Source organism: Ipomoea nil, unplaced genomic scaffold (assembly GCF_001879475.1).
Source record: "Ipomoea nil cultivar Tokyo-kokei standard unplaced genomic scaffold, Asagao_1.1 scaffold2845, whole genome shotgun sequence".
Lineage (NCBI taxonomy): Eukaryota > Viridiplantae > Streptophyta > Magnoliopsida > Solanales > Convolvulaceae > Ipomoea > Ipomoea nil.
Window position 1 is genome coordinate 2,213,375 of NW_017619273.1, and position 23,130 is coordinate 2,236,504.

A 23,130-nucleotide genomic window follows, 5' to 3' on the forward strand; every position below is an offset into this window, starting at 1 on the left:
CTAATTTCAAAAAATTTAACTAGAAAAAGCAAAAAATTTGGTAAAGGTTATGTTTGGCAAACCTAGCTGAAAGCTGAAAGCTGAAAGACTATAAGCTGAAAATTGAAGAGCTGTTAAGTTAGATGATTATGAGTGTTTTGTAAAATTAGCTTTTTGATAATCTGATAAAATCATAAAATGTAAAAAAAATAAAAGAACATCTTCATAAAATTTAAATAGTTTTAAATTTAAATAAGTTTGTTTACATATTAAAATTTAACATTTTAAAATGAAACTATTAACACAATCATGATCTAGCATCTCATAATGAAGTAACAACATTGTTGCGAATCTCCTTCATCTCAATAGAGGACTGACTTAAATTTTCGTTTATGGAGATATTACTACTTGAATCTTGAAGTTCATCGGGCGGTATCTAATCTGGATGCTGCTCAAACACATTGAATATCATGTCATCTTTTGAATTTTGATTTAGGAAAATATGACTTAAATTTTGCTCCCACATACAAATGCATCCAAAGAACATATATACCAACAACACACAAATTGAGTTGTACAAAGTAAGACCAATATAAACTTAAGTTTTAAAACTTTGCACCAGATACACAGAGGTATGTGGGAACCAATGCGAATAAGTGTCCAGGAGAGAAATGTGAACCAATCAGCGGGCGTCACGTGTCAGCATTCATTGATCGGGTGCACCTACTTTCACCTACAAGTGCACCTACTTTCGCGTGCAAGTGCATGTAGTTTTTGCCTGCATTCATTGATCTGGTGCACCTACTTTCACCTACAAGTGCACCTACTTTCGCCTGCAAGTGCATGTAATTTTGCCTTGTTAACATTCATTGATATGAGTTTAGCGGGTAGTCATACCCTTGAAAACCACCCGCAAACATTCATGCACCTAGGTGCAACTACTTATAACTATATGTGCACTTAGTATTGATGCTCAGTATAAATTTTTACTTGCACCTATAATAAATTTTACATGCACTTGTAATACATTTTACTTGCACTTCGATGTTCAATTATTTACAAAAATGTCACCGCGTTTTTTTTTTTTTTTTTTTAAATCAGTGTTTCTCATCCATTAGATCTGGACACGTGGACTAGGGATGGCAATGTGCTCCGTCCCCATTGGGGAATTGGGGATGGGGATGGAGACGGGGAAAAATTTCGGGGATCGGGGACGGGGACGGGAACTTTTTAAAATTCCCCGACAGGGACGGGGATACCCCTCCCGCCCCGCCCCGTCCCCGAATAATTAAAAAATATATATATATAATATTATATATTTATATTATTTAGGAATTATATTATTAGATTTTAGACTTAAGACACTAAAGATAGTAACCCTAATGTATAATACCCTATTCACTATATTCAGTATATATATAGTGATTTCACTGCATTCAGTATTATTAACTAATTTATTTGGCTAGTAATGGCTTTTAATTTGCATAGATTAATAACCAAAATATGAAACTAGGTATATGAACATAATTTGAAGAGGACTAGAAGTTTAATTAAGTTTTGCCACTATGTCAATGACAGAACATATTTTTATGAATTTTCCTCCACTGATTCAATTTTTTCATTTTTATTTTTAAAAATTGTATTAATTTGACACTTTGACTATGAGTTGATCGGGGATGGGGATTCCCCGTCCCCGCCAAACTCCCTGCAGGGACGGGGACGGGGAATTTTTTTAATTCCCCGCCGGGGAGTATATTCCCCGCCCCGTTGCCATACCTAACGTGGACGATAATATCAGGCATTCCTATTTCGCACCTGGACGCTTCATTCGCACCAGAGTGCATTTCTATATATATATATATATATATATATATATATATATATATTAGGATCACGTGCGAATGACTCCCCAAGTAAAAAAAAATGTGCACAACTCTTATCCATTGAATTCATCCAGATCTGCCAAAATATAGGAGAAGAGAAAATGCCAAACGGGTTTTAATTGAGAGGAGTAAATGATATCATTTATTTAAAATAATAAGAATAAAGATAGAAAAAAGATTTAGAAGCTACTAGTTTATGTTTGAAACGCTAACTAAGGTAGCTTTTTAAAATAAACTATTATTTTAAACTACTAGCTTATTTTAGGAACATTACCAAACAAAGCTTATAACTTATTAGTAGTTTAAAATTGTTTGAAACGCTAACTAAGGTAGCGTTTTAAAATAAACTATTATTTTAAACTACTAGCTTATTTTAGGAACATTACCAAACAAAGCTTATAACTTATTAGTAGTTTAAAATAAACTATAAACTCCTAAATAAGTTCGGCTAAACCGAGCCAAAAGTGCGATCTAATTGTTCCAATCTCACCGATGTTGAAAGGAGTGCCTAAATAACCCTAACACAATCCACTTAATCCAGCAACACTCATGTTTGAGTAAAAGGAGCTGAAAACCTAAGACATCAACAAAAGCACTAATAGCCTAAGCAAACATTTTCCTCCTTTATATCAATCAAATCAAAGAATCTTTGCTCTGATATAAGTGATGTAACTAACTTTGAACACCCTACAACATTAAAGCAGTATTCCTCACCTGATCCTTAAATATGTCAAAGGTGGAGATTAAGATAATCGGAATAATAATAATAATAATAATAATAATAATAATAATAATAATAATAATAATAATTTAAATAAAGAACTGGAAGGAATGGAGAGTGAATTTATAAAATGTTGTTAACTTTAGCAGAGATTTTCCTGTCCTGTTTGTTTATCTACCCTCATTTGTTGCTTGTAAAGAGCCATCCCTCATTAACCTCAAGCTCAGACTGTTAAATCGCTCTCTTGAGTACTGCCGAGACGCCTTTCTCCAGTCTGTACCCGCCTTCATCATTGCCGCAAACTCCTCATAGCTTATGCGTCCATCCTGCAACAAACAAACGGAGATGAATCCCTGTACTGTACTGTACTACTGTGCAAATTTCCGGAAGGGATGCTCAAGGAAAGGTCACTGTTGCAAAAATCGGCCTTGGCCGAGGGGATTTTACCCTTAGGCGGACATTAGTCAGCCGGCCGACTAGGCAGCCTAGGCGCCCAACTCGGCCGAGTGTTTTTTCCTTTTTTTTTGGTGTGCTGCTTTTCTTATTATTATTATTACTCGGGAATGGACATGTGTAGAGCTGCACGAAAACTCACCTTATCTGTGTCAACATCATGCATGATGGCACTAATTACTGCCTCGTTGTTTCCATCGTCTTCATCACTCAAAGCACTCCGCAACTCATCGACTTCTATGAAACCATTCTGATTCTGGTCGAAGAATGTAAAAGCTTTATGCAGATGCTCATCATTAGCCATCCTTCGGAGATGAACAGAGACAGCAACAAATTCCCCATAATTCAAACTTCCGTCTCCATCGACATCAGCCTGCAAAAAGAAAAAGGGATCATAAATGCAGCATAGAAAGAACTAGCAAGAAGGTGGTGGGCTTTACAAAGACAATCAACTACAAATCCGAAAAGAAACTACCAAGATCACAAAATTTAGCGATATAGTCACTTTAAAACAGGAGAGTTATTTCCATAATGATACGAAGCCTCAATATCAACAGCTTTTTTTGGGTGTAGCCCAGGGTTTCCACTGTCGGACACAGTGACTAATCTTGTAGGCACCTCTATTGGGTGGGACAGGTGGCCTGGAGATTTAAGGCTGATCCATACCCAAAGCCAAGGATCGAACCCTTGACCTTTGGTTAAGGATGGATGAGTTCCTTCCACTCAACCATACCCCCCAGGTTAATATCAACAGCTTATATGCAATTGTAGATTGGCTATGCTAGATTCACGTTTTGGGGGGACAGTGAGAGAGTTGAGTATGTGTGCGTGTGCGCTTACAGAATCCATGAGAATTTGAAGATCTGCTTCGGGGATATGATGGCCAAGCTTTTGCAGACCAACTCTAAGTTCTCCAAGGCTTATCTTTCCTTTCTTGTCAGTGTCGATCATGTCAAATGCTTCCTTTATGCCAGCAGCTTCTTCCACCGACAGAAACTCAGCAATTACCTGTTTGTGCAATGTTAAGAGGTTGAACTGTCAAAATATTGTTGAATTCATGTTTCTATCAATAAAAAGGAGCATAAAAAGTGAAGTTTCCTTACAGCTTAAGAATATAATCATGAAGATAACGATAAGTCTATAAAATTACCGTTAGGGCTCTTTTCTTGAACTTGTTCATCACCGAAAACTGTTTGAGTCTTGCTTTCACAGTCTCGCCTAAGGAGACATTTGGCGCTTTCTTTATATTCTGTAACCACGGATGCTCTGCAGTGATATATACATATATATATGAACCAAAAACAAAAGCTAAGCATCTCCTTTCACAATAAGAAATGAACCGTGTTGCTGTTGAACTTGAACTTGGAAAAAGTTTTACCAAGAACTTGCTGAGCAGTAAGCCGCTGACTAGCATCAGGGTTGAGCATTTTCTTTACAAGATCCTTCGCGTTATCAGAAACTTTGGGCCACGGATCTCTCTTGAAATCAACTACAGAGCGAATAATTGCCTGTGCCACTCCTTGTTCAGTTTCTACATCATACAAATGACATCATTGAAACACGATTAAAAACAAAGAAAGTGTTTTGCTCAAGTTCTACTAGTAACCAATGGCACAGCTTTTTTTTTGTAACATGGCCAATGTCTATCTCATATACTAGGAATCGACTCAGCAGCAACAAAGGCTCAATACTTTTGAAGTTTCATTTTATCTAATCAATTATCATGCCAGCATGTTAGAAGTGAATAAAGTAGGGATATGAAGGGCCAAGGCATATGAAAAGCCAAAGGGATGTGAAGGGCCATGGATAGTAAAGTAGGGATGTGAAGGGTCTTCTACATTGTGTTTAGCATGTATATATATGGCAGTGTGTGTAGTTTGGGAAGGAGTAAGAGAAATATATAGAGAGTTTTATTTATTAACACAACATACTGAAAAATAATGCGTGAAGATGTATGTTTAACAGCAAATAAAGAAGAGCCGGACCTGCCCAAAAAGGTGGAACACCGCAAAGAAGAATATAAAGTATAACTCCAGCACTCCAGATATCAACTTCGTGGCCATAGTTGCGTTTGAGAACTTCAGGAGCCATGTAATAAGGACTTCCAACTATCTCGTTAAAGCGTTCATCTATAGATTAAAATTAAGACATTTAAAGTACAGGAAAGACGCTCATTGTTGGCGTTATTTCATTAATAAACTTCACTTACCAGGTTTAAAGAAAACTGACAACCCAAAATCAATTGCCTTTAATGGAGCCGTCTCCTTCCTGTTTGCAAAAAGAAAATTCTCGGGTTTGAGATCACGATGCATCACTCCATTCCTGTGGCACATCTAAAACACAAGGTAGCACAAGCCATTTTAGAAAGTGATCATAAAGGATTTCTGGCAATTTTGGCCCTGTTTGGTAAAAAATTGGCCTATAGGCCAATTTTGGCTTATTTGACCACTATTAATTGTTTGATTTAGTTTAAATATCAATATAAATGTTTGGTTAATTAGCTTTTTGCAACTTCAAAAGGCTAAAATTCAAAAAACTACTCCAAGCAACTTTTTCAATTAGCTTTTTGAGAAAAGAAATTATACCAAATAACTATCAGCTAATAGCTAATTTACCAAACACTTTTCTACAATTAGCTAATGTTATCAACTATTTATACTCTCTAATTAACACAATCAGCTAACAGCCATTTTACCAAACAGGGCCTATATGTAGTAAAATCGATACCTGAACAACTTCCACAATGGTCTTCAAAACCACGGCAGCTGCCCTCTCTGTGTAGTGTCCCTTTGCTACAATCCGGTCGAACAACTCCCCACCCTCGCACAATTCCATCACAATGTGGACCGCACTATCGTCCTCATAAGTGTCCTTCAAGCTCACAATACTCGGGTGCTTTGGCAAGTGCTTCATGATCTCAACCTCCCGCCTTACATCCTCAATATCCACTGCAGTCCTCAGCTTCTTCTTCGATATAGATTTGCAAGCAAATTTCTCGCCCGAGTCTGCATCCGTGCACAAGTATGTGACCCCAAACTCCCCCCTCCCGAGCTCACGTCCCAAATCATATTTGCTGTGAATGCTATCCCCTGTAGGATCCTTCAACACAACAAGTTTGTCTTGACCATCATTGCCTTGATATGAACCATACTCAATGGCAAAGGGGTTTGGTTTGTTCTTCTTATCCTTATTCTTCTTTCTATTCTCATTCTTGGCCCTAGGAGAACCGCTCGGGGTCACACAGCAATTCCCCATTTAAAAGCTCAAATCCTGAAATATTATTCTTAATTTCTTATCCCTCAGATTTTCAACAAAACCCTACAAATCATATCCGGAGTATCCATTCAAACTGAGCCGTATCTTTCAGCCAACAAATCAAAGAAGTGAAACCATCAACAAAATATAGTAAGACTAATATATGCAAAACAAATTGATTCGGATCTTTAAAAGAAATTGTTAAAAAAAAAATGCCAATTATAAACGAGAGAATAGATTCTGGGATCCCCAGGAGATTCAAGAATGTTGACCATTTCTGAGATTCACAAAGGGCGGAGGGAATCCACCTTTTTAAGAGGAAAACAAAAAACCCAGAAGCAGCATAATGCCAAAAATTGATGAAATGCAGCAAAAAGTTTTGAAAAATTTTATCTTTTCAATGAACATATATATTTTGATTTTTCCCAGACTGTAAAACCATATGTTACAGACAAGGGAAGATGAAGAAAGAATGAATGAATGAAACTCACCTGGATAAAATGTTGGGATACAGAGGCCAAAAAGAAGAGCTCAGACAAATGATGGTAAATGGGGAAGTAAGGGAAAAGAATGTGAAAGTGAAGAAGAGATGGAAACAGCCATAGAAGAGAGCTTAGAAATGGAGAGAGGGGTCAAAGCTCTCTTTTTTGGTGAGAGACTTTCAACCCTCAAGAAATTGAACTCCTTAACCCTCTCAAGTCTCACCTTTCTTCCTCTCTATCTCTCCTTCCGTTGCATTCGTTTGCTCTCTCTCTCTCTCTTGATTCCTTTCCCCTTTTCTTTTGAATGATTTTCTCTCACCTCATTTGCACTTTTTCATGTCTTGTACTTATTGAATAAAAAATTTTCAAAGTAAAAAATTCCAAAAATAAAAAAAGGTCCAATTTTGAAATTATAAAATAGTGCTAAGAAATTTTGCAAGCAAAGATTTTGTTTAAATAATATTGTAGTGGTAAGGTATATTTAATTATTTATACATTATGATTACTTACCATCAAGCTAATTGAAAGATATGGTCAAGGTCACAAGTTTCACTACTAGCGATATCAGTTTATTAACTTTATTGATTTGAGTATGTTAGCTATTAGTAACACTAGTTATCACATGCGCATTGTGTGAATAATTCAATGTCCAATGTGTATTTTTAAATTAGTATTTCAAAATTTATCAAAGTATCGTTCGATATTCTGGCATATATCAATGCAAGATTATCAAATTTTTCATAAATGTAAATATTTTAAGAATGCATAACTATGACATGTGACAAAAATGTTGGATTAAGGGCTGCAATAACAGCTTTAGATGGAAGCACACTCATTGGATAGTACCCTAAGCATAGTTTTTGCAAGACAAAACTGTATTAATTGGCGTGATCTATACTTTCTCTTGTTGCCACTTCTGCTAGAAATGAATTCTTGATTTGATCTAGTCTCCTGGTGTGCTTCACTACAATTTTAGTGCCTTGGCGCAGTGCACCTTAAAAAATGGAAGCAAATCCTCCTTCCCCTAAAAGACAATGGTAATAAGCATAGTTTCTCATATGGGTTGAACATATACGGTAAATCATGTGTACCGTTTCATCAATGCCCAATGCGTGACTCTAATTAATTGACCAAAGTTCATGTTAAATTTTATATTGTGTTTTTTTTTTTTTTAAACAACCATCAAAACGAACTATTATTGCGAAATCAAATCATTAATACAATGAGGGTTATTTGCGTCCCACACCTTCGGACCAGTATACAAGCAAGAAGCTTTGGCTAGAGAGTGAGCAATCACATTGGCTGTTATATTGTATTTTTTTTAATACACTAACATATTCATAGTATATGTTTAACAACTTTGTCAATTTTGATTGGGATGAGCTTTGAACCTAAGATCTTCCTTATGAAAATCAATGAGTAAGTTAAGAATAATAAATAATTAACGGAATATTCTGTTACTAAAGTTTATACTGATGGAATGCAGTGGTATTTAAGAAAATTAAATGATATAATAGAGGGTAAAGTAGGAAAAATTACAAAAAAAAAATACTAAAATCAAAATAATATGAACCATTCATTTCAACAAACAATTAAACCCAACATTTTTTAGTTCCCGTTAGAGGGTCTAACTTTATTGGTTATTACTAGGTTTGTATATATGATGGTTTATTTTCCACACCCTTAAATAGTGATTGTGAATTTTTCTCGCCACTCAAAAAAATTATGGTCAAGACTTAAGGGTTCGAACTTATGTAATAACATTATTGGTTTTCCTCATCACTCAATAATAATAATAATAATAATAATAATAATAATAATGACAATAACAATAATAATAATAATCGTCAAATAATAATAATAATAATAATAATAATAATAAGAAGAAGAGAAGATGTGGTCAAGGCCCAAGGGTTTGAACTTATGTAATAATATCCTTGGAAAAGTTGCGACTTAAATGAGAGCCAACTAAAACTCGACTAGATTAATTTCATCTCAATGCATATATAAGTGCAATATGTAAATTTATCTTTTAAATGTAGTAATAATTTTTTATAAAGTAATAAATCTATAGTAAATGTTGTGCTTTTATTGTCTTGATTTGATTACTGAAACAATTTGAGTGACTCTCCTGTGTGACTACTTCATGGATTCTTATCTGTGAGACATGTCATATCAAGATAAAAATCTAATACTTATACTAAAAAATGTAATACTAATAAAAAATAAAGTGTTTGTTATTTATAAAGAAATTAGTTTTTCACGCGTATTGCACGAATGAGATAATGCCCAATTGAATGTTGAATTTGTTTATTTAAATTTGTAATTCAAAGTATTTGAATGCAAGATAATATAGGAGAGATTATTTATAATTGTCATTAAAATAAATGTTTGCAAGTTTGTAAAAATGCTAGTCTAAATACTTAGTCTGAAAACGATATCATAGTCTAAATAAATATTACTTTTGGTTTGAATTTCTTTAAGTCTTCTTAATTCTCTTTTGTGTAGCATTGTCATTGTCTTCATCTTCAATACTTGTCCTATTCTTTTTTATTGGTCGTTTGTCATGTGCAATTGGGTTATCGATGGTAGCATAGAGCCATAGATGGCAGCGCCATGCAATGAGATTATGGTGTAGAAAGCTGTGGATTTGCCTTGTTTTGTATATGACTGCGATCTTAGTTGTACTATGAACTCTTGATCTTTCAAGTGCCTATTGATTTTTGGTAGTAGTAGTTTCTTCCCCTACATGTTTCACATGTTGTGAGATGTGTGTGGTAGATTCTCATAGGAAAGTATTCAAAAAAATATTAATATTCATTATATTTGTATAAGGTTAATGAGTAGTACATCTTGTTCTAGTTCCATAACTTGTATAGTTGATAGTGATGGGGATTATTCCCCGAGCTTCGTGCCCATACGTTGACCGGTATTGGGTATCTGAGGTGGGCCAAGCCCGACCCGACTATGACCGGTATAGTCTAATGCATTTCCCGACCATCTCAACTTACCGAGCTTATGCGAGGAGCACTCCCGCAAAGGCATTCCGTTGACCATTTTCCTGGCTTGTTTGGGTCGGACCGATCATCCAAGGCCTCAGGGTCTTGTCACGTGGTCAGGAATCTTAAGACACGTGGCCTCAACCGCTTGGGCCTCCATCTTCACCCGTGCATGGCCTCCACGCGGCAAGCATGCCGACAGCCAGAGACCTGTTCCCTCGCTTGGCTATAAATACAGCATTAATTGCTGTCAGGGGGACTTTTGGTTGTTTCTTAGATAGCCTTTAGCTCGGGAACCTCTGACCAATTGTCACGTTAACAGGGTTATATCACTTAAACTAACAAGTAAACCTATAGACTCATGATTCGAACCCGGATCTGATCTGGGAGCGTAGATTGTAGACAATACACCCCGTATTTAGTACATCATTTTTTTGCCGAGGAGAACGAGAACCTAATGGTGCTTGACCTCGATTGCTTGGAAGAGAAGAGAGAGCTTGCTGCCCGAAGGATTGTAGAATATCAAAAAAGGGTCAAGGCTTACCATGATGCTCGGGTCCGACCAAGATATTTCTAGGTTGGAGACTTTGTCCTTCGCAAGAGGAAAGAAAGCCGACCCCAAGAAGGGGGAAAGTTAGCTTAGAGCTGGGAATGGTCGTATGTTGTCTCGGTCGTAATTCGACCAGGAACCAACAAGCTCGAGACGACTACTGGCAAACCGGTCGATCGGATTTGGAATTTCGAGCACTTAGTCATCTTCCATCATTAGTTTGATCAGGTTTACTTATGCAACAGGCGGTTGGAACTTTGTTTAGTTTTGTTGTGAACCCAACCTACCATAATCGTGTTATAATGATTCTGATTTGCTAATGTAATGAAAAATCGGTCAAACCATAACCATCTTGTATTGTTTTCCATCAATGGTCCTCAGACCGATATGTGGGAGCAAGGTGTCCACTACGGGAGTAAGGTGCCCGTTATGGTCCTTGCCCGATTATAGGGCCATGGGAGCAAGGTGCCCATCAATGCTCCTCGGACCGACTTGTGGGAGCAAGGTGCCCACTACAGGAGTAAGGTGACCGTTCAGGTCCTCGGACCGTCTTGCCCGGTTATAGGGCCATGGGAGCAAGGTGCCCTTTAATGGTCCTCGGACCATCTTTCCCGGTTATAGGGCCTTGGGAGCAAGGTGCCCATCAATGGTCTGATGACCGATTTGTGGGAGCAAGGTGCCCACTAAAGGAGTAAGGTTCACGTTCAGGTCCTTGGGCCGTCTTGCCCGGTTATAGTAGGGGTGTGCAAAACCCGATCAAACTTATTAACCCGACCGAACCGCCAACCGTAACAGTGTAAACCAAACCGGTCCGATCCGAAATGAGGAAAAACCGCCTGTGTTGTGCTTCTTGGCGGTTTAGGTGGGATCGAGTGGGGTTGCAAAAAGCCAGACCGACCCGCCCGACCATCCGGTTAGAACTAGGGTTATGCTAGGTAAGGTATAATACGACGTCGTGCGTGTGTATATATATAAATGTCTCAGTGTTGAGAATTCTCATATCAGATCTCATTTGCCATTTGCGTAGTCGCGGCTTAGGGTTTTCTACTTCTCTCAATTCTGATTTCTCTCAGTTTTTAGTATCTTCTTCGAGACTTCGAGTTAGGGTTTGTGGTTTCTCCATTCTCACTTCACAGAGACCTCTCGTCTCTCGATTGTGGTCTCGATTCTGATAGTCCAGTGGAGTGGTGGAGGCTTGTTGCCTTGTTCTAGACCAGGCCAACTTCTGGTGTTAGATTGTTCGAGTGGTGGAAGCCATAGCCAAATTCTGGTGTTCGAGTTCGACTGTTCGCTCTTTGTAGTTCGTAGAAGACCCTAGTTCTCTCATCTCTAGGTAAAATTAAAAACTCTAATTTTTGTGCTATTTGTGTATTTAATTTCACTGTCTATTTCTTGAATCCTTGTACCTTGTTGACTTGTTGTCTTGTTCTGGACCAGGCCAACTTCTAGTGTTCGACTGTTCGAGTGGTGGAAGCCATAGCCAACTTCTGGTGTTCGAGTTCGACTGTTTGCTCTTCGTAGTTCGTAGAAGACCCTAGTTCTCTGGGCAATCTTTTGAGAAACCAAGTAAAATCAGAAACCCTAATTTTTGTGTTAATTGTGTATTTAATTTAACTGTCTTGTTGAGTTGTTGCCTTTGAAATTTGAAAATGGTGGAAGCCCTTAAGGCTCTAAGTTCCTGATTTCTGGAATTATTTGTATTGAATATGTGTTATTTCTGTTCCTTGAATCATGGTACCGTGTTGCCTACTTGCTTTATTGGAGTTGTTATCTTTGAAATTTAAAAATGGTGGAAGCCCTTAAGGCTCTAATGGCATGTTTGGTTCATGGAATAGGTCAGGAATGGAATAACATTCCTTGGAATAGACCTATTCCATCGTTTGGTTGGATCATTTGTCATGGGAATAGCATGCCTAGGAATGAGCTATTACCTTCGCAAGGGGAATAGCCATTCCTAGGGGGGGCCTTGGTATTAGCTATTCCCATGACCTTGGGAATAGCTTTTATATCACAAATACCAAAAATACCCTTTGCACATTATATAATATTTATATTTATTTAATAAATATAATATATTATATAAATGTATATATTTAATTATTTATAATTTTTATCCATCAATCTATATATATATATATATATATATATATATATATATATATATATATGTGTGTGTGTGTGTGTGTGTGTGTGTGTGTGTGTGTGTGTGTGTGTGTGTGTGTGTGTGTAAATAAAAAAAATTAACTGTATAAGACTCCTTAATTATGGAGCCTTGGCTCCTAAATTAAGTAGTCTACCCTAATTCGGCCATTTGAAGTGGAGGAAGTAAAGTCTGCCCTTTATCAAATGTTTCCTGATAAGGCACCTGGCCCGGATGGAATGAATCCAGGTTTTTATCAGAATTTTTGGGATATTGTAGGAGGGGATGTCTCGAGTTTTGTTGTTAATTGTTTGAATACATGCTCATTTCCCCCTGGACTTAATGACACTGATGTGGTGTTAATCCCAAAAAAAGATGCCCCAGAGTTGGTCTCTGATCTTCGACCGATTGCGCTCAGTAATGTAATATATAGAATTATGGCCAAGATGATGACGCAGAGAATGAAACCCCTGATGGATGGTATTATATCCGAGTCACAAAGTGCATTTATATCTGGTAGATTGATTACGGATAATATCTTGGTTGCCTCGGAAATAGGGCACTATTTAAACAGGAAACAGTGTGGAGTAGTGGGTTGGAGTGCTCTGAAATTGGATATGGCCAAAGCCTATGATCGTATGGAATGGCCTTTCTTGAGAAGTGGATTGACCTTATTATGATGTGTGTCTCTACTGTTTCGTATAGCTTTTTGGTGAATGGAACAAGGAGTGATGCAATTATACCAACCAGAGGATTACGACAAGGTGATCCATTGTCTCCCTTTCTGTTTATCATTTGTGCGGAAGGTCTCTCATTATTATTGCAGAAAGCACAAGATAGGGGCCATATACATGGATGTAGGGTAGCACGAGGTGCCCCCGCTGTTTCACATCTTTTCTTTGCTGATGATAGTTTACTATTTTTTAGAGCGACTGTTCACGAGGCTATTGAGATAAAGAATTGTCTATCATTGTATGAGGAATTGTCGGGACAAGTTGTCAATTTTCAGAAGTCAAGTATTTGTTTTAGCAGGAATACTGCTAATGAGGAAAGGAATAATGTGGCACAGGTGTTGGAGGTAATGCAGGCTCCTAACTTTGGAAAATATCTTGGTTTACCATCATTTATTGGGAGAAACAAGAAAGCAGCCTTTGCGTATATTGAGGATAAGATCCGACAGAGAATAGGATCTTGGAATAAGAAATTATTATCACAGGCAGGTAAAGAGATCTTATTGAAAAGTGTGGCTCAAGCTATGCATACCTTCTCAATGAGTGTCTTTTTATTGCCAGTATCTATCTGTGCTGCCATTGAGCGTCTTATGAATCGGTATTGGTGGGGTTCGGGGACTGATCAGAAGATACATTGGAAAGCTTGGGATAAGTTATGTCTCCCTAAGAAGTATGGTGGACTGGGCTTTAAAGATCTTAAAGCTTTTAATGTGGCATTATTGGGTAAGCAGGCGTGGAGATTGCTCACCAACATGGAATCATTGGTCTCAAAAGTTTATAAAGCAAGATACTACCCTAGAACTTCGTTTATGGAAGCGGACCTGTGGAATAATCCCAGTCATTGTTGGTGGAGTATTATGGCGGCAAAAAGTCTTGTCTGTAGTGGGGTGAGAAGAAGAATTGGGAATGGAAATTCGACCTCTGTGTGGAAACATCCTTGGTTACAAGATAAGGAGGATCCCATGATCCAAACAGAAATGCCACCCCAGCTGGCGGATGCTAAAGTAATTAACTTAATTGACCAGGGGACAGGAACATGGGATTATCATTTACTTACTGATATTTTTGAGCCTGATGATGTGACAAGAATTTTGAAAATACCTGTGTCTCAGGAATATGAGGACCAATGGTATTGGCATGGGGACCCCAATGGTTGCTACTCAGTTAAGAATGGGTACAGGCGTATTGTTGGAAGTTATGAAAATAGTATGGACATGGGATTTAATAAATGGCTCACTTTGTGGAAGCAGAAAATACCACCCAAGTGGAGGACCTTTTTATGGAGAGCCATAAGTGACATTCTCCCCACTACCATAAACTTGCGTATTAAAAGGGTGGATGTTAGTCCATTGTGTGCCGTGTGTGGGGTGGAGAATGAGGATATTATGCATGCATTGGTTTTGTGTGATTATGCTAGAACCATTTGGACACAATCAAACCTACCATTACCAAATATTATAACAAATATTTTTTATGAGTGGTTTGGTGAATTGTTGAATATTTTAGACTCTGATGGAATTCTCTACGCAGCTGCAATATTATACTATCTATGGAGAGCCCGGAACGGAGCGGTATGGGACGTTTGTGTTACTCACCCGAGGAGAATGCTGGTTACGATCCAAGCTGCTGTCAATGCATGACGCCAAATCCATTTAAACACTCCAACTGCTGTGACAACAGAGCCTCAAGCTACCAGTCACGACGCTGCATCCAATACTGCCGTGCGGCACCTGCCAAATCAGTCGCAAGGACACCAAAATCCACACAGCAAATGTTACATAGACGCAGCATATCACGATGGCACAAATTCAGCTTCGGTTGGTGCGGTACTTATGGGAGAGGACGGTCATTTTGTTGCAGCATTTGCAGCGCCACTGCCATATTGTTATTCCCCACTAATGGCAGAAGCATATGCATGCAAGGAGGCCCTGTCTTGGCTACGTGACCGTGGAGTACAATCTGTTGAGGTCTTTACGGATTGCCAGACACTACATAAATATTTGACACCACCATATCAGTTGGCAAGATCGTATATTGGTTATGCCCTTGATGGATGCAGAAACCATATTCATAATTTAACTTTTTGTCATGTTCAATTTATTTCTAGATCGCAGAATTATTTAGCACATAGTTTAGCAGCTTCGGCTTTCCAGTTTGATACAGCTATGTATTGGGATGATATCCCACCCGACGCTATTTCAGCTTATCTATAAATACAACCCATGGGTTGACCTTTCAAAAAAAAAATAGTCTACCCATCTGCTTGCCTAGCGGATGGGCATTGCAAGCTTGCCTAGCGGATGAGCATTGCAATTGAAATTATGGAGCCTTGAGACTCCTTTTATAGGAACCTCAAGGCTCCATTCATTACTTCTCCAACCGATGTGAGATAAGTGGGAAAATAAATATAAATATAAATATGTATTTGTATAATAATAATAATAATAATAATAATAATAATAATAATAATAATAATAATAATTATTATTATTATTATTATTATTATTATTATTATTATTATTATTATTATTATTATTATTATTGTTGTTGTTGTTGTTGTTGTTGTTTTTCTCTCTCACACACACACATGCATATACATGTATATAAATATAAATAAATAAATAAATAAATATAAATATATATATATATATATATATATATATATATATATATATATATATATATATATATATATATATATATATATTACATTCTTTATATCATAATCATATTCATTATTATTATTATTATTATTATTATTATTATTATTATTATTATTATTATTATTATTATTATTATTATTATTATTTTGTATAAGGGTATTTATGTCTTTAAAACCTATTCCATTTCTATTCCTTTAACCAACCAAAAACTGGAATACAATTACTAAAGTCTATTCCTTCGGCCAACCAAACAACAGAATACAATTCCTATTCTGTTCCTTACCTATTCCATTCCCTGTGGAATAACATTCCTATTCCCTCCAAATTCATTCCGTGAACCAAACGTGCTGCAAGTTCCTGATTTCTGGAATTATTTGTATTGAATATGTGTTATTTTTGTTCCTTGAATCCTGGTACCTTGCCTACTTGCCTTGATGGAGTTGTTGCCTTTGAAATTTGAAAATGGTGGAAGCCCTTAAGGCTCTAACTCCCAACTGACTAACTCCCAATATGTTTGACTATCTGAATTTCTCTAGTTCTATGTGTGACTATCTGGATTTCTCTAGGTCTATATGTGACTATTTGAATTTCTTCAATATGTTTTCCATTGTACTAATAGTATTCCATTTACTTAGATGGAAAATATCAAAGAGTCTGGTAGTTAACCTTCCAACACTTCAATTGATGGGCCTACAGTGGTGGAAGCTCAAATTGTTGACACAAATAATTAACAGAATGTGCAACCTATTGCTGCAGTTCCTGAGAAGAAAATGAAGATTGTTGATTCCAGATCAAGAGCGTGGGATCATTATGAAAGAATTCATGATAGTAATGGTGTTACTGTCAAAGGCAAGTGTATATATTGTGCCAAAATTTATCAATGTGAATCCAAGAAACATGGTACTTCATCCTTGAGAAACCACATGGTTAGCTGTCTGAATAACCCCCACTCTAAAGACACTAGGCAATCACTATTAATCTTCCAAGCTATTACAAATTCTGATGCATCTCCTGCTACTGTTGGTGAGTTAGGAACTTGGGTCTTTAACCAGGAAGCTATTAGGAGGGCCTTAGTTGAAATGATTATAATAGATGAACTACCTTTTAGATTTGTTGAGGGTCTAGGGTTCAGGAAGTTCATTCCGGTGGCGTGTCTTAGGTTTAAGATTCCATCCAAATGGACAATTAGTAGGACATCAATCTGATTTATGAAGAGGAAAAGTTGAAGTTGAAATGTTTTTTTAGGGGAAACACTCAAAGAGTCAGTATTACAACTTACTCTTGGACTTCTATTCAGAGAATTAACTACATGGTAGTGACTGTCCATTTTATAAATGAAGAGTGGAAGTTTCATAAGAAGATTATCTCGTTTGTCCCTGTTACTTCACATAAGGGTGAGTCTGTTTCAAAAGTCCTTGAAACCTGTTTGCTTGATTGGGGGATTAGGAATGTGTACACTATAACAGTAGACAATGTTTCATCTAATGATACTGCCATAGGTTTTTTTTAAAAAGAAATTGATGTCTTGGGAACATCTGCTGTGAAGGGCAAGTATATACACATGAGATGCATTGCCCATATTCTGAACTTAGTTGTGCAAGATGGGCTGAAACAATGTGATGCTTCTGTGAAGAAGGTTAGGGAGGTTGTAAGATATGTGAGGAGTTCATCTGCTAGACTTAAGAAATTTAGGGGTTTGGCTGAGTGGAATGGGATTGAAAAGAAATCTTCTTTGTGTCTAGATGTTCCAACTAGATGGAACTCTACATATCTTATGTTACAATCTGCAATTACTTATGAGAAAGTGTTTGAGTCACTTGAAGAAAGTGATAATTCCTTCAAGTCAGATTTGGCTGATTCTATTCCTAATTTTCTTGATTGGGAGTCTGTGAAGAGTTTGGTGGAGCTCTTGAAATGTTTTTATGATATGATAATAAGAATTTCAGATTCTTTATATGTCACTTCTAACACTTTCTTTTAAGAAATTTCTTATTTATATTGCCTCTTGAATGGCATGGTGGAAGTTGGTGGGTTTGTGAAACTGATGGGGGAAAATATGAAGGCTAAATTTGAGAAATATTGGGGGGATATAGATAAGATGAACTTGATGATATTCTTTGCAAACATTCTAGACCCCAGAGACAAGTTAGAGTACATGGCAACACAGATGGATCACATGTATGGTGAGAAAAAAGGTAAACCCTACTATGAGAAAGTGATTGCAGCCTTGACAGAGTTGTTTAATGATTATGCCCCTACTGGTTCTGTTAGTGCTTCTGCCCCTACTAGTTCTGTTAGTGCTCCTAATGATTCTTCACAGTATACAGTTGGGAGGCCCCAGCATTTGTTAAAGTCCCAGATTAAGAAACAAAGATTGGAGAGTGGGGGAAAGAAAAAAACAGAGTTAGAAATTTACCTTGCTGAGGCAATAGTTGAAGAGGAAGCTTCTTTTGACATGCTTAGATGGTGGAAGATGAATGCTGAAAGATTTCATATCCTTTCTAAGATAGCTAGGGATGTCTTAGCTATACCAATATCTACTGTTGCCTCAAAATCTGCCTTCAGTACATCTGGGAGGGTTTTAGATCCTTTTATGAGTTCTTTAACTTCTAAAATTGTGGAAGCTCTGGTTTGTACTCAGGATTGGCTTAGGCTGCCAAATACCCCCATATATATTGAGGAAAATCTGGAGGAATTGGAGAAATTTGAACAAGGTAACACTTACTTAACAGTCCTGCAATTTTTATTTACTTTTAACTTGTCCTTGTAATTTTTACATTCACATTAACTCTCTAACTCTCCTTTATTTTGCAGAATTAGGTGTTGATGGTGGCAGTGGAACTGGGAGGATTGGTGGTTCTACTTCTACACTTCCTACAATTCCTGTAATGTTATGCTTTATACTTTATACTTTATATTCTTGTATTAATGTATTCTGTATAATGTATTATTGGCTATTGATGAATCATGAGGGTGATGAGGCTTGGTAACTAATTAGTAATTAGTTGCTGACTTGCTTCCTAGTTGTCCTATTAAGGCTTGGTAACTTGTTAGTTGCTGCCTTGTGGCCTTGTGCACTGGACAATAAGTTAGTAAGTTGGTTAGTTCCTAAGTTGGAGTGTTGGACTGTTGGACACTTGGACCCTTGTGTGATGTACTGCTGGTAACATTTATGACTGTATTTGGCACATCGTAATTTAATATTATGTATTTAACTATTTATGGCAATGATGAAAACTTCCACCAATGATCTGAAAAATAAGGGATTAAGCTGGTATGTTGCTCTATCCCCATGTGGATGTTGTAGCAATTTGCCCTTAATCTTAACTTTGATATGGACAAAAAGCTTACTAAGCCAATTTAAATACTTTATAATTCTCTAATGTTAAATTATTTTCTACCTTTTATTAGTTTATAGTTTTATTGCTTATTTTGTTTTTGCTAATTGTTCTTAAGTTTTGAGTTCTGACAAGAAGAAGAAGAACAATAGCCACTAGGAACTAGGAAATTAGTTGGATGAGACGACGAGTGGAGACTTGGATGGATCATGGATGAGTTATTGAGTTGAACTGTTAGAAGTCTGAAATCTGAAAATATTCAATGATTGAAATTTGATTGTAACTAATTTTGTGTAAACTGTATTGTACATTGCTGCTTGCAGACTTGCAGTAAATTGTATGTTTTGCTACTTTTGTATAATTGGCTAATTGCCTTTGCCCTTTTGCCTAATTGTAGTAAGTTTAAGTGTCTAATTGTCTAACTGTCTAAGTAGTAGTTTTAGTGTTTTATAGTGTAGTTTGTTAAGTACTACACTTAGTCACTTAGTTTGTAAATTTGTTAAACTTTTTTTAATTTTTAAGTGTTTTGGTAAATTATTTAATTTTGTTTTTATAATTTAAATGTCTGATTTGATTTCGAATATCCGACCGAACCGACCTCATCCGAATTAAGCTAAAATCGAAGTGATATTACATATTATAAAATGAAATAGTATTTTAAAATAATAAACCGAAATCTGATAGGGTTGGCCCTGAAAGCATCTGAACTGAACCGATCCGACCGATGCTCAGGGCTAGGTTATAGGGCCATGTGAGCAAGGTTCCCATTAATGGTCCTTGGACTGATCTGTGGGAGCAAGGTGCCCACTACGGGAGTAAGGTGCCCGTTATGGTCCTTAGATCGTTTTGCCCGGTTATAGGGCGTTGGGAGTAACGTGCCCACTATGGTCCTCAGACTGATTACAGTCCTCGGACCTGTTGAATAAAGAATGCACTATGTAAAGGCAATGAGTAAACGAAAGCAGAAATTTCATTGCATAATGTTTTTGCCAGACACAATGGTGCCGGGCTCCTAAAGATCAACATTTGTGAAGCTAAATTTTTTGACCCTCGGCGGGCGACAGCTGCTCGGTGTTGAGACTTTGGTAGAGATGGCCGACCAAACGGGCAAAGTCAACAGAAGCGTCCTTGAGGAAGTCTAAGGAGGCCTGATATTTCGCGATGGCATTCTCGGCACGAACCTTGGTCGCCTTTGCGTCCTGCTCGGCGGCGACAAGCTTAAACTCCAGGTCCTTCACCTTGGCCTCCTTACAAGCTAGGGCCTTCTTGAGTGGCTCGATTTCGTCCTCAAAATCCTTAACCTAGACGAAGAGGTTGGCAACCGCATGTGACATCTGTTAAAATGACACACTTAGTTATAACGGGTCGATGTTACAATTGAGAAAGGGAAAGATTCACTAACCTGCATCAGATCCCGGGCGATCCTTTTTCCAACCTAGTTGGTCGTTGATAAGTGCCAAAGACACCTATATTTAAGGGTCTATAAGGGTGTATTTTGTACTCATTTGCTATCCTTTGTGCATGATTTATGGTATTTAAGCTAGAATGTGCAATGTGCTACAAAACTCCACCACACGTATTTTTATGATTTTGGAAAGGTTTAAGCTTGAAAGGTAGGCATAGAGGCATACACCGGAGCATCACAAGTCAAGAGCAAACCAGATCCGTGCTAGGACCAATCCACGCGCATGGGACCATGCATGGAGAAGAAACAGGAAGATCCACAAGGCTGTCCACGTGTGTGGGAGGGTGCATAGAAGAGATACAGAAAGTCCCACGCACCCAACCCACGTGCGTGGGAGAAGGCGTGGCCAGGCATAAGTGCCCAATCCACGTGCGTGGATGGCAGCAGCACGGGAATTCAAAGTGCATTTGGAGGGAAAGGCTATTTAAGGGCTTAGATTAGACTTAGGAAGGGGAGATCGGATTAGAATTCATTTTTACATCTTTCATTTTGTAATTTTCAGATTTTAGACATTTTCTCTCTCTAGATTTTAGGAGTTCTAGGTCATCTCTAGCATCTCACATTGTTGAAGATTCTTGGAGAAAAAGCTTGACAACCTTCAATCCAAGGCTCAATTGTAGAAGTGGACATCTATTGCAATCTATTTTGGTATTCTCTTATTGCTTTCATAGTTTAATTGTTGTTTTGATTCATTTTGCAATGTTGTCTTGCTTAGCTATGAGTGGTTAGAACACTTAGCCTTTGAATTGTGATTCTTGAAGTATGATGTTAGTGCAATGCTCAATTCCTAATTAGGTTATGTATTGCTATTGATTGAGTCTTGCTGTAATTGTATCGAATGTATGTATCTAATGGAGTCCGGCCAACTCTATAGGTAGTCTAAGCAAGTGATCTAAGCAAGAGATTGATAGATCACTTGAAAGTTCCTAGCTAATTACATTTTCCTAGTTGGGAAATGAAGTGAAGACAAGGTGTTCGCTAAAATGCCTCTTAGCCTATAGTCACCTAAAGGTGCTCTATACTGGGGGGAAACCTAGTAAACCGCAAGGTGAACGGTTCTTGTAAAGCTTCGCTTGATTTGGCCAATAGCAACGTCCTAACCTAAGTCCAAAGAAGCTAGTAGCATCATACAAGAGATGGGCAATTCAATCCCGCTTTCTTTCATTTGAAATTCAATAGTTGTTTGTAATTTTGTATTCTACAATGCGATTCTTTACACAATAATGTTTCGTGACGGGTACATGATTGGCATGAGCTCTATTCTCCAATTCGATACCTCTTTGACTCTTCTAATTTGCCATCCCTTGAGAACGATATAGACTCGGGGTTCAACCCACAATCTTTTGACCATAAGGAAACTTAGGAGTTGTCAGTCGTCCATTCCCGCGTCAACTCATGAGGCGGGGCAGCCGCACAGATTTTGTCCAAGATTGCAGCCGAATGGTCGTCCCCCGAGCGTAGAAGGACGTCAACGACCGGAGTTGTAGACGTTGGTCTGGATTTGCGATGCGTTTTAAGTAGAGCCACCTCATCGACCTCTGATTCAGGAGCTTTGTCCTTGCTCCTCTTGGCATACGCTCGGGTGACCACCACGTCGGATCCCGAACTGGCCGGTTGGACGATCGTAAGGGGTAAAGCGGTTGGGACAGACAGCCCGGTTGTGGAAGCCCTAGACTTGGTAGCACTGCCATTCTTAGCGCCAAACGCGATCTTGACCTGGGGGGCGGGAATGTCAGAGGGGATCGAGAAAGACTTATCGAGACCCATGCTTGCAAAAATGTTAAAAGTAAATGTTAGTTTCGGGATATTCAGCGTGTAATCCCCATTGTGGGGCAAGAGTGAACATTCTATACTCGGTCCAGATATAGGCGCGGGGATCGCTACAATAACAGCGGCCGGCTCTGGATTGTACTTTTCCTCCAGATCGTAGCGTGGGGGCTTGGAGGTGAGCCTTTTCATACTCCTCGACTATCCGAAAGATCTGGTAATCATAGAACTCGGAGGAAACCTTTGAAGTAGCGGCTGTGAGAGCCTTTTTCTTGTTCAGGCAGGTGTGCTCCATGAAATGTGTTGACCAGACCCGGGGTATGGGCAGTGGCCATATATAGTTTATCAATAAAAATCGATTCTTCCACCCTTTATTGTTATCCGGGAAGTCAGTTATGCTGCAGTGGTGCCACCGGGACTGAATGGTTAGGACCCCGCCACCATGTTTTGTGGAAAGAATCTAGACAGAAAACAAAAATTGAAACAGTTTGATTGTGCACGGGAGACCATGCCGAACGCAAATCTGAGGAAAACAAGCTAGTATCATGTGGTCGTTAGGGCTGATCTGCTCGAGGAGCACCTCATAGTATCTCATGAACGAAAGAAGGAAATGAGCGAAAAGAAAGGTGAGCGGGGCATTGAGGGAATCGAGATGAATCTCAAGCCAATCCCCTTGGGTGCGCTCAATCACGTTACCCTTGGAT

The 23,130-nt window shown here is 38.0% G+C and overlaps 1 protein-coding gene across 4 annotated transcripts; it reads right to left on the reverse strand.

The window, feature by feature from the left end:
• Nucleotides 1-2,464: 2,464 nt before the first annotated feature.
• On the reverse strand, nt 2,465-7,062 carry LOC109160171 (calcium-dependent protein kinase 7-like). 4 transcript variants are annotated; one of them, XM_019308383.1, is made up of 9 exons: nt 6,783-7,062; nt 5,764-6,306; nt 5,246-5,369; nt 5,022-5,165; nt 4,415-4,567; nt 4,187-4,302; nt 3,877-4,044; nt 3,179-3,409; nt 2,465-2,909 (listed from the first exon to the last, which is right to left on the reverse strand). In XM_019308383.1, the coding sequence occupies exons 2-9, from the start codon at nt 6,289-6,291 to the stop codon at nt 2,754-2,756; spliced, it is 1,620 nt and encodes a 539-aa protein (XP_019163928.1). In that variant the 5' UTR covers nt 6,292-6,306; nt 6,783-7,062; the 3' UTR covers nt 2,465-2,753. The 4 variants fall into 4 exon arrangements, with proteins under 4 accessions (XP_019163928.1, XP_019163925.1, XP_019163927.1 ...); XM_019308380.1 differs by having other exon boundaries at nt 5,764-6,354; XM_019308382.1 differs by having other exon boundaries at nt 5,764-6,385.
• Between the last annotated feature and the right edge of the window lie 16,068 nt (nt 7,063-23,130).

What these genes read in the sequence shown, in the direction of transcription:
- LOC109160171 (XM_019308383.1), bottom strand. Translation starts at nt 6,291, where the DNA reads ATGGGGAATTGCTGTGTGACCCCGAGCGGTTCTCCTAGGGCCAAGAAT. An exon ending in CCATTGTGGAAGTTGTTCAG is followed by an intron (nt 5,370 to 5,763) that starts GTATCGATTTTA and finishes CTTGTGTTTTAG; the next exon opens with ATGTGCCACAGGAATGGAGT. An exon ending in ATGATGTTGACACAGATAAG is followed by an intron (nt 2,910 to 3,178) that starts GTGAGTTTTCGT and finishes TGTTTGTTGCAG; the next exon opens with GATGGACGCATAAGCTATGA.